Source organism: Phyllopteryx taeniolatus, chromosome 17 (genome assembly GCF_024500385.1).
Source record: "Phyllopteryx taeniolatus isolate TA_2022b chromosome 17, UOR_Ptae_1.2, whole genome shotgun sequence".
NCBI classification, from domain to species: domain Eukaryota; kingdom Metazoa; phylum Chordata; class Actinopteri; order Syngnathiformes; family Syngnathidae; genus Phyllopteryx; species Phyllopteryx taeniolatus.
In genome coordinates this window covers 13187033-13201939 of record NC_084518.1, presented here as the reverse complement: position 1 = coordinate 13201939, position 14907 = coordinate 13187033, and the positions used below count along the sequence as shown (strand labels likewise).

The 14907-nt window shown below is 38.3% G+C and overlaps 1 protein-coding gene across 2 annotated transcripts in view; it reads left to right on the top strand.

Moving 5' to 3' along the window:
• The window catches only part of LOC133467437 (gamma-aminobutyric acid receptor subunit beta-2), a 63125-nt gene extending 50039 nt beyond the window's left edge, over positions 1-13086 (top strand). The window contains exons 7-10 of one of the 2 annotated variants that reach the window (XM_061752306.1): positions 2841-2993; positions 4364-4608; positions 5473-5613; positions 8853-13086. In XM_061752306.1, coding sequence (XP_061608290.1) covers positions 2841-2993; positions 4364-4608; positions 5473-5613; positions 8853-9203 — 890 coding nt within the window. In that variant the 3' untranslated portion in view covers positions 9204-13086. The remainder of the gene's footprint in view (positions 1-2840; positions 2994-4363; positions 4609-5472; positions 5614-8852) is intronic. The other variant, XM_061752307.1, reaches the window with a different exon arrangement.
• The last annotated feature ends 1821 nt before the right edge of the window (positions 13087-14907 follow it).

Here is a 14907-nt window from a genome sequence, read left to right as displayed (position 1 = left end):
GCCAAGGAGAGCCAGTGTCATTGTATCTAATGAATAACGCATACTGGTGGGCTTTGTTGTGTTACTTTCAACCTTCTGTGGTTTCTTTATCCTATGAACTTAAACCTTAGTGAGACTCACAGTGGTTCGTGCTTAAATTAACTAAATTAAATAGCAGATGTTTGCCATGGCCCGATGGACTCTTAAGTGTTTTCATGTGTAGATCCTGTCCCTTCAACCCTTTTCTGCCTGCATGACTTTCAAGTAAATTGCAATTCGATGTGACGCTCTCGTAAGACCTTTTGTGTGACATTTTACAAGTTGAAATTGAACAACATCAAATGACATCACCATCACCGAAAAATATCCAATAAAAATAGTGGATCTCAAAATTTTGTTTTTAGTGTGTTTTGGATCACAATTTTAAAAGCCCCAACAATTGTAGAGCTACTGTACATACTTTCTTGCTGGACAACAAGAACTGGTTTCTGGCTACAGTTTCAACAAACCTAAATTAAAAAGCAATTTAACCTCTAAGGTTGACGGCAATACAATTTGGATGCTGGTTTATCTCTTCTTAGCTCATATTTATTTTCCCCAACGTAAAAAAGGGGAAATAATAAATACAAAAAACGGGAAATAATAATTTGTTTCAGGGTCAAATGGTCATGTCAATTCACTGTTATGACCATTTTGTAATAATATTTTAACATTATCTGTCGTACAATTGTAAAATGTTAATCATAAGTGTATAAAATGATTACTCTGGAGACTCAAACACTAAACACATTACATCTTATTTACATTGATTACGTCAATGTGATGATGAGGTTCAAGCCAGAAAGGTTTGCTCGCCCTCCAAGGTCTATTTTTATGGAAATGTAAACTCCAAATTGTACCACTTGAGGGGGACTACCGTAATTTCTCGTGTATAATGCGCATCCACGTATAATACGTATCCCCAAAGTTGACCTCAAAATTCTGGAAAACCATTCTACCTATGTATAATGCATTTTTACAATGCATGATTTTGCTTCTACCCATATGATCAAAACAAAGTATTATCTATATTTTGTAGCTTTTTTCCCCAAAGAACTATTCTGAAGTTAAGCACTTTATTTGAACACGCAATACGTTTTCATTTACTTGCTCTTATTTTGAAATTCACAGCCCTACTTTTACTTAGCAAATGAGAAAACACACAGTTGTGCTCATATATTTGATTACCCAGGCAGAATTTGTAAGATGGGTAAAATTCTTTAAAGAAAACATGAAGGGCCAGGCGAAACGCATTTAATTTTATTTTAATGGGATTCAAATTAAATGGTCAAGCATTTCAGAAAAGCATTATCATTGAACAAAACATAACAATAAATAAATTAATTATGGTTGTTGTTCAGTCATCAATCATAGTTGAAAAATAAAAAACATTTCACAAATTCTGTTAGGGTATGTAAACTTATGAAGACAACTGTACATATATGCAGTCATATGTACCCTTGTCATATTGGAATGAAAGTGTAGGCTACACCTTTTTCATAACCATAAGGTGGCGGTGGCATATTAGAATGAAAGTGTACACCTTTGTCATAACCTCTAGGTGGCGATGACATATTGGAATGAAAGTGTACACCTTTGTCATAACCTCTAGGTGGCGGTGGAATTTTGGAATTAAAGTGTACAGCTTTTTCATAAACTAGATGGCAGCATACATTTATAAAATGTTAAAGTTGTTTTTTTTCCGTTTTCCCCTATACCTATGTGTAATGCGCACTATTGACTTTTGACAATTTCTGGGGGGGGGGAATGTGCATTATACACGAGAAATTACGGTACTTGAATTTAGTGCTTTTTGCATTCTCTTGAAGCATTACCACTTGACCGTCACTGACCGTCATTCTAATGTTAAATTCACTCATCCAAATTCCTTTACATTCAACACTGCACATCCCTGCATCCCTAAAAATAGTGCCAATTTTAATATACCGTAATTTCTCGTGTAAAATTCGCATTTCTCCCCCCAAAAAAATTGTCAATAGTGCGCATTATACATAGGTATAGGGGCAAATGGAAAGAAACTTGCACATTTTATAAATGTATGTCTCCATCTAATGGTTATGAAAAAGCTGTACACTTTCATTCCAAAATGCCAACGTCACCTAGTGGTTATAAAAAAGGTGTAGCCTACACTTCAGTTCCAATATGACAGGGGTACGTTTGACTGCATATATGTACAGTTGTGCTCATAAGTTTACATACCCTGGCAGAATATGTGAATTATTATTATTATTTTTTTCATATGACTGATGACTGAACAACAAACATCATTAATTTCCTTTTGGTTATGTTTTGTTGAATGATAATGCTTTTCTGAAATGCTTGACCGTTTAATTTGAATCCCATTAAAATAAAATGAAATGTGTTTCGCCTGGTCCTTCATGTTTTCTTTAAAGAATTGTACCCATCTTACAAAATTTGCCTGGGTAATCAAACATATGAGCACTACTGTGTGTTTTCTAATTTACTAAATAAAAGTAGGGCTGTGAATTTCAAAATAAGAGTAGGTAAATTAAAAAAAGGATTAAGTGTTCAAACCGAGTGCTTAACTTCAGAATAATTATTGGGGGGAAAAAACTAACAAAATACAGATAATACTTCATGTTTTGATCATATGGGCAGAAGCAAAATCATGCGTTGTAAAAACGCATTATACATAGGTAGAAGGGTTTTCCAGAATTTTGAGGTCATCTTTAGTGGTGCGTATTATACATGGCTGCGCATTATACACAAGAAATTATGATAGATTGGATGATTAAGCACTGAATGTTGGTTAATTTACTTTCCCTTTTTGTCAACTCTAGGAGCTTACCCACGCCTTTCCTTAAGTTTTAAGCTTAAGAGAAACATTGGATACTTCATCCTGCAAACATACATGCCTTCAATCCTTATCACAATTCTCTCCTGGGTCTCCTTTTGGATCAACTATGACGCGTCTGCTGCCAGAGTGGCTCTAGGTGAGTCAGGTACCCTTTTGTGGTGAAATCATCAAAAAATAAAACACAAAGATGCTTAAAGGAAAAAAAAGAAAAATACTTTTTGCTCTGTAGTCTCAAGAGATATGATTTTTTAAGAGTTTTGCTGAGGTCCCGTATGCTCATGCATGATAACAGTTCGTACTGCGGGTTCTTGAGAGCTTAGAGGCTTAGATTTCCTCAGAAGGTTTTGTAGACATCCAATAATCAACCCTCCATTCCACGCTCAAAGCAGCCAAAGTACTCATTGCAGAAACAACAGACGCTCAGTTCGACAATGATGAACAAAGGCACACGTTTCATAGGAAACGCTTTATAGGAAGATTTGATTGATCACAATTTTTCACTATTTCGATGAAAGAATTTCCTCCTGTCAACTTCGATTATGTAAATCACACCACAGCTTGTGAGGGTTCTTTGATGCATACGCTTACTGTTTGTTGCAAGCTCCCTGTCTTCTTATGGCCCCACACCGTCCATCTAGCTTCACCCATCCTTCTACGGATCCTTCGATTTAGTTGACAAGGCAATTTCGCTGATTGAAGACTGAGCTGAATTTAGTAATTTGGGGAGGGGGGGGGTGTACAGAGGTCGGGGTCATCCACAGGATTTAGTGAAAAAAGTTAATGCCTCATAATGGAAACGTGTCAGCTGGGTGACTCAATGTTTAGTCACCCCTCAATCTATATGAGATTCTCAATTTTATTTTTCTGACCTTGTTTTTAGGCTTTAAAACAGTCTTGCGTGTTTTATTTTTAATTTTTTCCTCCTCGTTGATCCTATTTGTATTTTGGGCAATGGTCAGCTTTGTGACAGATGTATACAAAAATAACTAGTGTTCACTCCAAGGATTCGAGAATGTTGCAGAAGCTGACAACACGTTTAATTTCTCAAATATTTAAAATGATATACTGTACTGAATTTGAATGAGCCATCTCATTCAATACAAAATTCTTGTAGCTTTCTGGTAGACATCTTTGAAAGTCAATACAACCAAGACTGGAAGAGAATTTAAATCTAGTAACCATTCCCCGAAACCTTTGGAACCATCTAAAACTTTTTTTCAGCGGGCGTTCTCTGAACAAGACCAAAGTTGACATAATTAATTAAAAATGTAAAATTAGCACACCTCCAGATGCAAGGTTTAAGGTTAGAAGGGTAAGGCCCTCAAGTTTCACAGTTTCTGATGGGATCAATAAAGCAAAGAGGTGGTGTCTCGTGCATAAGAATTAGATATTGCAGGAATAAATCTTCAATTGCAATAAATCATTCGCACTTTCTTAAAACTTCCAATGGCTTTTTGATATAATTCTGCTCTTTATTTATTTATTTATTTATTTATTTTACACCAGGTATTACCACGGTGCTGACCATGACTACCATCAACACCCATCTGAGAGAAACCCTCCCCAAAATCCCCTATGTCAAAGCTATTGACATGTACCTCATGGGTTGCTTCGTCTTTGTCTTTTTGGCCCTACTGGAGTACGCGCTTGTCAACTACATCTTCTTTGGACGGGGCCCTCAGCGTCAGAAGAGGGCCGCTGAGAAGATGGCTACAGCCAACAATGAAAAGATGAGAATGGATCCAAACAAGGTAAGACTAGCTCAGCTCACCACAGTGGAATGCAGTCAAGTGAAAAATACTTACTTTAAAAGAGAAGAGTTGGTATTCATAATTTATTTGTGCGAAATACAGTTTATTCATGAAACTCTTTGACAAAATATCTGGAGAGGAAAAACATTTCACAGTAAAAGTTAGCCCAACAAGCTTCTTAGAGATTTGAAATCAAACTGGTTTCTGAATAAAAACAAATATATATAGTCTCTGTGTGAAGTTTGTGAACTCCTCTCTTATGGTATAGATTAACAGTAATCCTGAAAAAAAAAAAAAAAAAAACTAACAAAAAAACAACAACAACATGCTAGAGCGTAATGATAAGCTAGCTTCTGCAAACCAGTTTCAGCTTTGTCAAGCAATAATTTGAATGTCAGTAGTCCAGTCCAAACCTAAAACCAAGATTTTCTGTCTGTGGTCTGCACTGCTGATGTCAGAATTCAGCATCTCGGTGAAAGTCAGGATTAATCGTTTTGTCCCTGAGTTTACTCACAGCAACTCTTAGAGCTTCAACTGTGAAAAGTGCAAGGGTAAACCATTTTACCTCAGATTTTTCAGACTTACTTTTCTGGAGCTATCTTAGCTTTCGCATTTTTCTGTACTCTGCAGTATTGAGCTGAACCTAAAATAGCTGCTATAACATATGCATATGATGAAAACAGCATATTTAATCCTGTCAAATCAAGCCAAGGAAAAAAATCTTCTGAGAAGTGATTTGTATCAACTCTGAAGGAGCAATTATTGTATAAAGTGTATGTTTTTGGCAACTTATACCCACCTACACAACCAAAACTCTTACTGTTTGACTGGCTAAGTAACCATGGTGATTGTGTGCTCTTGCAGTGGCTGGTGGGCAATGTCGTTGGGCGAGATGACACCTTGTATGCGAGGATGAAACAAAGGGATCTGGATGGTCATGACTCAATGTGGGAACCAATCTTTATGGACGATGCTACCATTGGACTCAGCGACCAAAAGAATAAGGTAATGCAAACTGATGTAGTATATTTGCTGCACTGACTCAAACTGATATTTTATAAGCCAAGGTTATTCACATTTTATGAGGCACATGAGGCTGTAAATATCAGTTTAAAAACTACCCAGATTACACATTTCCAGCGAAAGTGGAAATAGGAATTTGAAAGACATTACTGGCAATTTAAGGTGTAGTTTGCAGTAGTAAAGCAAGTAGCAAGATTTGAATTCAGCGTCACGTCATGTTGTGGGGCTGTCCTGGTTGACACGCCTCTGCAACATCGTGTGGATATCGCGGACAGTGCCTCTGGATTGGCAGACTGGGGTGGCGGTCCCCCTTTTTAAGAAAGGGGACCGGAGGGTGTGTTCCAACTACAGGGGTATCACACTCCTCAGCCTCCCTGGTAAGGTCTATTCGGGGGTGCTGGACAGGAGGGTCCATCTGGAAGTCGAATCTCAGATTCAGGAGGAGCAGTGTGGTTTTCGTCCTGGCCGTGGAACAGTGGACCAACTCTGTACCCTCAGGAGGGTCCTCGAGGGTGAATGGGAGTTCGCCCAACCAGTCTACATGTGTTTTGTAGACTTGGAGAAGGCGTTCGACCATGTCCCTTGGGTAGTCCTGTGGGGGGTGCTTCGGGAGTATCGGTTACCGAACCCCTTGATACGGGCTGTTCGGTCCCTGTACGACCGGCGTCAGCGTTTGGGCCGCATTGCCAGCAATAAGTCGGACTCGTTTGCGGTGAGAGTTGGACTCTGCCAAGGCTGCCCTTTGTTACCAATTCTGTTCATAACTTTTATGGACAGAATTTCTAGACGCAGCTGAGGCGTAGAGGGGGTCCGGTTTGGTGGCCTCAGAATTGCATCTCTGCTTTTTGCAGATGATGTGGTTCTGTTGGCTTCATCAAGCCGTGATCTCCAATTCTCACTGGAGCGGTTCGCAGCCGAGCGTGAAGCGGCTGTGATGAGAATCAGCACCTCCAAATCTGAACCCATCGTCCTCAGTCGGAAAAGGGTGGCGTGCCCTCTCCAAGTAAATGTGAGATCCTGCCCCGAGTGGTGGAGTTCAAGTATCGTGGGGTCTTGTTCACAATGGAGGGAAGAATGGATTTGGAGATTGACAGGCGTATGCAGTGATGCGGACTTTGTATCGGTCCGTTGTGGTAAAGAAGGAGCTATGCCGAAAAGCGAAGCTCTCAATTTACTTATCGATCTACGTTCCTACCCTCATCTATGGTCACGAGCTGTGGGTTGTGATCCCTGATACGAGCGGCCAAAATGAGTTTCCTACGCAGGGTATCCGGGCTCTCCCTTAGAGATAGGGTGAGAAGCTTGGTCATCCGGGAGGGGCTCAGAGTAGAGCCACTGCTCCTCCACATCGAGAAGAGCCAGATGAGGTGGCTGGGGCATCTGATTCAGATTCCTCCCGGACGCCTCCCTGGTGAGGTGTTCCGGGCATGTCCCACCGGGAGGAGACCCCGGGGACAACCCAGGACACGCTGGAGATACTATGTCTTTCACCTGGCCTGGGAACGCCTCGAGATCCCCCCGGAAGAGCTGGATGAAGTTGCTGGATGAAGCTACGGCCCCCGCGACCCGACCTCGGATAAGCGGTAGAAAATGGATGGATGGATGGATGGATAATATAATAATGGTGAGCATGTGTGCCTCACAGTCAAAAAGTATTGGGTTTGAATCTCAGCTCACTACGTCTCTCAGCTGGCCTGAGAACGCCCAGGGATCCCCCCGGAAGAGTTGGATGAAGTGGCTGGGGATAGGGAAGTCTGGGCATCCCTGCTAAAGCTACTGCCCCCGCGACCCGACCTCGAATAAGCGGTAGAAAATGGATGGATGGATGGATGGTTATCGTTTTGAAGTTATTTTTTGGAATGACCATTCAATTAAAATCAACAAGAAGTGGTCTAATTACCTGTCGAGCAGAAATGTTGCTAATTCCGTGTCGCTTTCTGAATTCTCTCAGCTACCTCAGGTCCTTTCGCTCTGCTTCTGTTTGCTAGTCTGCAGTCCGTTGGCAGAGGTGGGTAGAGTAGCCAAAGTTTGTACTCGGGTAGGAATACTGCTACTTTATAATAATATTACTCAAGTAAAAGTAGAAAGTAGTCCTCCAAATAATTACTTGAGTAAGAGTAAGAAAGTATTCAGTGAAAAAAACTACTCAAGTGCTGAGTAAATGGTGAGTAACTTAAATCACAACGAATGTCAAATGATATATATATAAAATAAAAAATGAAAAAAATATTTGTAAAATAACAAATGAAGGAAAATTCAGCTCCAAGAAATGGTTTGTTTCCACTTGTTAAACAGCACAATAGGCTCAACGGGAGGAGATTACAAAAAGAGGAACTAGCCTGCAGTGGATATAAAAAGTCTACACACAACTGTTGTGATGCCAGGTTTTTGTGATGTAAAAGAATTTAGACCAAAAGAAATAATTTTAAAACTTTTTCCACCATTAATAAGACAGGATTTACACAACAAAATTTATTATTATTATTTTTATCTTTTTGAGAGGGGAGGTGAAAATAAACTGATCAAATCTTGTTCAGGTCACCATTGTAAAAGAGATGTTCTGTCTCAACTGGTCTTTTACCTGGTTAAATAAAGTTTAAATTAAATAATAATAGTAATCAAATAAATCTGGTTGCACAAGTGTGCACTTAACGCAGCATTATTGATAGTGTGTGTGTGGGTAGGTGTGTATTTCGGAGTCTTTAATGTAAACACAAGTCACGTGGCGGATTTTTATTTTTTATTTCCCCAAATATGAGTCACTTTGATTGGACCGCGAAGGCTTTGTGTGCGGTCACGTGGCTGCCATGTGCCGTTTGATTGGCGAACTGGATTCAAATGACAGTAGTGAACACGATGGATTGGCGCAACGGCGCCCTATGTGGAAGTCGAAGGCCAAGCCGAAAAATAGATCGTGCGGGTACAAAAGTAGCAAGCGGCATGTAGATCACTGTCACGGAGTAAAAGTACCGTTTCTTCTTAACATAAATACTCAAGTAAAATTAAAAATGATGATGCGTTGAAACTACTTTGAGAAGTACAATTTGTCAAAAATGCTACTTGAGTAAATGTAACAGAGTAAATGTAACGCATTACTACCCACCTCTGTCCGTTGGTCATCAAGTTTGATATAATCATACCAGTACACTTTGTCAACCACTTTAATGACTGTTACAGTATATTCATAGAGAGACCATGACCAAAGTTGATGTTCTCTTTAGCAGATGGACCCACATGAAAACATCTTGCTGAGTACTTTAGATATCAAGAACGACATGGGAATTTCAGAGTTGGCTTTGGGTCTCAATGACCCGCGGAACACCATGCTAACATACGACAGCTCCACCCTGCAGTATCGCAAAGCAGGGCTGGCCCGCCACAACTTTGGCCGAAACACGTTGGAGCGCCACATGACTCAGAAGAAGAGTCGACTAAGGAGGCGCACCTCGCAGCTCAAGATTAACATTCCAGACTTGACTGATGTAAACTCCATAGACAAGTGGTCGCGGATGATCTTCCCAACTGTCTTCTCCTTTTTCAACATTGTTTACTGGCTTTATTACGTCAACTAGGACACCAAACTAAAAAAAAAAAAAAAATGTTGCTAATTTATTCTTTGTATTTTATTCGTGTTATTTTTGTGTCTCGCAACATTGATCGACAAACAACACCCAGGACTGCATTCATCATATCTTTTAATACCACTTTTGCTGACTTACCATACACACACACACAAAAAAAAAACTTAGAGAAACATAAAAGGTGCCTGTTCTAAAAAAATATTTTTCTTTAATTACACATTTTGTGATTTATGTTTTTCGTATGCTGTACATATATATTTTTTGTATTATTTGCAGTACAGTCAGTTATTGCCAAAAGTTATATTCAAAAGGAAATGTTAAATTTAATTTAGTTGTTTAACTGTTGTGTAATTTAAAACTGATGAAACAGGTATCAGGTCATCAGACGTGCAAAATTATTATTTTACTTGGCATTATTTAAAAAAATATTTTCTATTGATCTATACTGAAAAAAACACACATACCGTTTATATTATTCTGATCAAATTTGCTGGAATCTCTTTATTTTCCAAAAGATAATCAAGAGAAGACCTTTAATTTCCATTAACTAGTAGTGCTGTGCAAATTGTGTCAAATTAATGTTTCTATAATGTCACATAACCTCATATTATGACTACTACTATGTGAAGAGAGTAGTTTTGCACACACATGTGCATCAAAGCACAAATAATATCAAATTAGTAGTTGTTTTTTTAAACACAGACGATTTTTACTCATTGTGCTCATAAGTCTGTGGTTACTTCCCCAGTCTGATCATTAACAGTAAGAAAACAATTTAATTCTATACTGTAATTAAAATACAATAGTTATTTGTACTTTTAATTATTTGTTTTTTTTAAGTTACTTAGAAAAGGGATTTTATGAAATATTTTGCACACATCTTAAAAGCCATAAAGGCTGCACCATTGTTGTAATGGTGCTTGTAAAGGTTAGAAAATGTACTGATTTACATTACATCCAGTATAACACTATTTGCATACGATTACTAGATTTTTTTTTAAATTGTACAAAAGAAGCAAGGTTTTTTAATATCTTCCCAAAATCATATTTTGGATGTACTAAAAACTTTTGACTTAGTATATGGTATGGCTTAATGGGATTTAAAGGTAAGCATTTAGTATTTCAGGTGTCTACAAAAACAGCCACAGTGCACTGCATGCCTATAAATGACTAATTTGTTAAATTACTAATTTCCATCTGAATATTACTTGTAGTTATCGTTTTATTTTTCTGGAGAGAACATTCTGGGACCGAGGTTAATAACTCTGCTGATAGAAATCAATGGATATTTTCAAATGACCCTTGAAGCTGGTGTTTACATATCAATCAATGGGGATATACATCCTTAACCTGTGCTATTCAAGTCACTGACATTTGGCAAGTGATAATTTAACTGCTTTTGTCGATCATTTAAAATTACAAAATAAAACAAAAAAACATTTAAAACAGGCCTTTCTGGTAAATGTGTTGATTTTGTAGATCATATATTGAGTTGTGTTAAGAAGTAAATACCATAATCCTAAATGTTTTATGTAGGGGAGGTACAATTTAAAGCAAATTTTGAGAGCCATCAATTCCAGTATGTAAATATCAAACATACATGTAACGTTACTAATCAGTTGAATCATATAACCGCTGTAAATAAACACACATACAGTAAGCTTTCTACAGAATTGAACATAAGATTTTCACTAACATTTATACTGTGACATAAATAGAATGCCTAGTCAAATGCTAAACAATGTATATAGTATATTTTGAATTGTCACATGTTTGCATTTTTTTTCTGTTGCTTTGTTTGTTAAACAATTTTGGGTGTTTTTTGGTTGTTTGGTTGTTTTGTTGCCAAAATCTAACATGTAATCATGAATGTAGAAGCTGTTTCTTTGCAGTAATGTGGCAGTAAACATAGAACAATTAGTTTTATCAAGGATCACCGAAATGCAGCTTAATTTACACCCTTTTCAATTATTTGCAAATGGGTGATGAGATGGAGTAGCCCGAAATTCCAATCATCTCAGGTCAGCACAATGTACACTACTAACAATATTATTATCCATCCATCCATCCATTTTCTGAGCTACTTCTCCTCACAAGGGTCGCGGGCGTGCTGGAGGCTATCCCAGCTGTCATCGGGCAGGAGGCGGGGCACACCCTGAACTGGTTGCCAGCCAATCGCAGGGCACATACAAACAAACAACCAGTCGCACTCACATTCACACCTACAGGCAATTTAGAGTCTCCAATTAATGCATGTTTTTGGGGTGTGGGAGGAAACCGGAGTGCCCGGAGAAAACCCACGCAGGGACGGGGAGAACATGCAAACTCCACACAGGTGGGGCTGGGGATTGAACCCGGGTCCTCAGAACTGTGAGGGTGACGCTCTAACCAGTCGTCCACCGTGCCGCCACAATATTACTATTTCACATAAAATGCCACAAAAAGACAACTTGTTTCAGATGTCTAGGAGATTATTGTTTTTTTTAAACTTTGTTTAAAAGTGTTTTGCTATACACAGTAGCTATTCATGGATTAAATGTTTGACATTAGAAATCCATCTCACGTGCTATTGACAAACTATAAATATATCTTAAACATGACTAACAATTATTTACAAATATTAGAGCCACACTGGAAAGAAAATGCTCCTTGGATATATTCACATTTTGAGCTGCATTTTCGAGGAAATCTTTTTTTTTGGGGGGGGGATGATTTAAAAACTAGTAATCTTATAAAAATAACAAACAAACAATGAAATGTTTTGACACACTGAGACCATGTTCAATACGAACAGTTTAATGTGATGGTTGCAGACCTTTGTCTGTTCCTACTATGAACTAACAAATTGTAATGATGTTACATGATTGGCTTTATGGCTCTGTAGTGAAAGATAGCAGCTGCTGGCTTCTATTGAATTTAGGCTTGAGAGGGACTTTTTCACTCCACAAAAAATGATGAATATTCTTGTAAGATTACAATGTTCTTCTTTAAAAAGAAAATTGCTTTTCTTTGGAAAAGTACAACTTTTTCAGAATTTTGTAACCCTCATAATTGTATGTTAATTTTATTTTCAATGTGGCCCTAACACTTCTTTGTAATTTTTAGTGTATGAAGGATAACAAGGTGTATTTACAGTGACAGTGTGCCATGGATGTGTATTGGCAACAGTCAGTTTTTTGTCTTTTTTTTTTTTCTTTTTTTTTTAAGAGTACACTGGCATGTAAGGTCTCATTCCTAAGTTCTACACTTTAAAGTCTTTTTACTTCACACCATTTTTGTTTCATATATTTTTATACTTGTGTAAAAAAAATAAAAAATAAAAATAGCGCAAAGACTGCTCTTTGGCAAAACCTTGTAAATCCAAATTTCACATATTTCTACTGTACGAAATGAATATACTGTATATTGTCTTCTAGGGCTCTGAAAGCTGAACAACATGTATGCTCTTGAAAGACTTTCAGATACCCTTGTATAAAGTTCTGAGATTATTTGTGGTTGTGAATAGATTGCAAATGGCTCTTGAGGTTTGTGAAAATTTTTTGGAATCGTCTCTGGGGGAGAATGGACATACTGACATGCTAAAATCTTAAATGACTCATCATGGTGACAGTGTACTTTTGCACACACTCACAGAAGAAGCCTTAGACTCGTGCTGCCCTGGACTTTTAATCCGAGCGGCGTCAATCCTTCTTACCTTCTCAACACCGTCCACCTCGACAAATCTTTGTATGTGCCCCTCACAAGAACATTCCCAGGAACTCTGAGCTGTAACCCTCTCAAAGATATGCCCTGTAAAAGCCAATGTCTGTCTTTACAATAGAAACCCATAGAAAACATACTGTACCTTCATCAATAAATATTGTATACAGTTCCACACCTCCGATTGTTTTTTGTTCTTTTATTTTGAATATTGACAAGCAATGGACCAGGATGACACAGTGTTTTGGATACTAAGAGTTCATGGTTATACATTAACAAATGTATAACTTTCTTTCCATCATGTGGCTCAAATATTGATAAAGGTACTGTTCTTCATACAACCCGAATTCCAATGAAGTTGGGATGTTGTGTTAAACAAATAAAAACAGAATACAATGATTTGCAAATCATGTTCAACCTATATTTAATTGAATACACTACAAATATGTTAATGTTAATGTTCAAACTGATAAACTTTATTGTTTTTAGCAAATAATCATTAACTTAGAATTTTATGGCTGCAACACGTTCCAAAAAAGCTGGGACAGGTGGCAAAAAAGACTGAGAAAGTTGAGGAATGCTCATCAAACACCTGTTTGGAACATCTCACAGGTGAACAGGCTAATTGGGAGCAGGTGGGTGACATGACTGGGTATAAAAGGAGCTTCCCTGAATTGCTCAGTCGTTCACAAGCAAAGACGGGGCGAGGTTCACCTCTTTGTGAACAAGTGCATGAGCAAATAGTCGAACAGTTTAAGGACAATGTTCCTCAACCTACAATTGCAAGAAATTTAGGGATTTCATCATCTACTGTCCATAATATCATCAAAAGGTTCAGAGAATCTGGAAAAATCACTCCATGTAAGTGGCAAGGCCGAAAACCAACATTGAATGCCTGTGACCTTCGATCCCTCAGGCGGCACTGCATCAAACCCCAACATCAATGTGTAAAGGATATCACCACGCGGGCTCAGGAACACTTCAGAAAACCAATGTCAGCAAATACAGTTCGGCGCTACATCCGTAAGTCCAACTTGAAACTCTACTATGCAAGGCAAAAGCCATTAATCAACAACACCCAGAAACGCCGCCAGCAGCCCAAGCTCATCTAAGATGGACTGATGCAAAGTGGAAAAGTGTTCTGTGGTCTGACGGTTTCACATTTCAAATTGTTTTTGGAAATTGTGGCCGTCGTGTCCTCTGGGCCAAAGGGGAAAAGTACCATCCGGACTCTGTGATGGTATGGGTCTGTGTTAATGCCAATGGCATGGGTAAGTTACACATCTGTGAAGGCACCATTAATGCTGAAAGGTACATACAGGTTTTGGAGAAACATATGCTGCCATCCAAGCAACGTCTTTTTCATGAATGCCCCTGCTTATTTCAGCAAGACAATGGCAAACCACATTCTGCATGTGCTACAACAGCGTGGCTTCGTAGTAAAAGAGTACGGGTACTAGACTGGCCTGCCTGCAGTCCAGACCTGTCTCCATTTGAAATTCTGTGGCACATTACGAAGCGTAAAATATGACAACGGAGACCCCGGACTGTTGAACAGCTGCACATCAAGCAAGAATGGGAAAGAATTCCACCTACAAAGCTTCAACAATTAGTGTCCTCAGTTCCCAAACGTTTATTGAATAGCGTTGTTAAAAGAAAAGGTGATGTAACACAGTGGTAAACATGACCCTGTCCCAGCTTTTTTGGAACGTGTTGCAGGCATAACATTTTAAGGTAATGATTATTTGCTAAATACAATAAAGTTTACCAGTTTGAACATTAAATATCTTGTCTTTGTAGTGTATTCAATTAAATATAGGTTGAACATGATTTGCAAATCATTGTATTCTGTTTTTATTTATGTTCAACACAACGTCCCAACTTCATTGGAATTGGGGTTATACAATGGGGAATCTATTTCACTCCTTTTTATTCACTCCTATTTCACTCCTTTTCATTTCACTACTAATAAAACCCAATTCCAATGTTGGGAAGT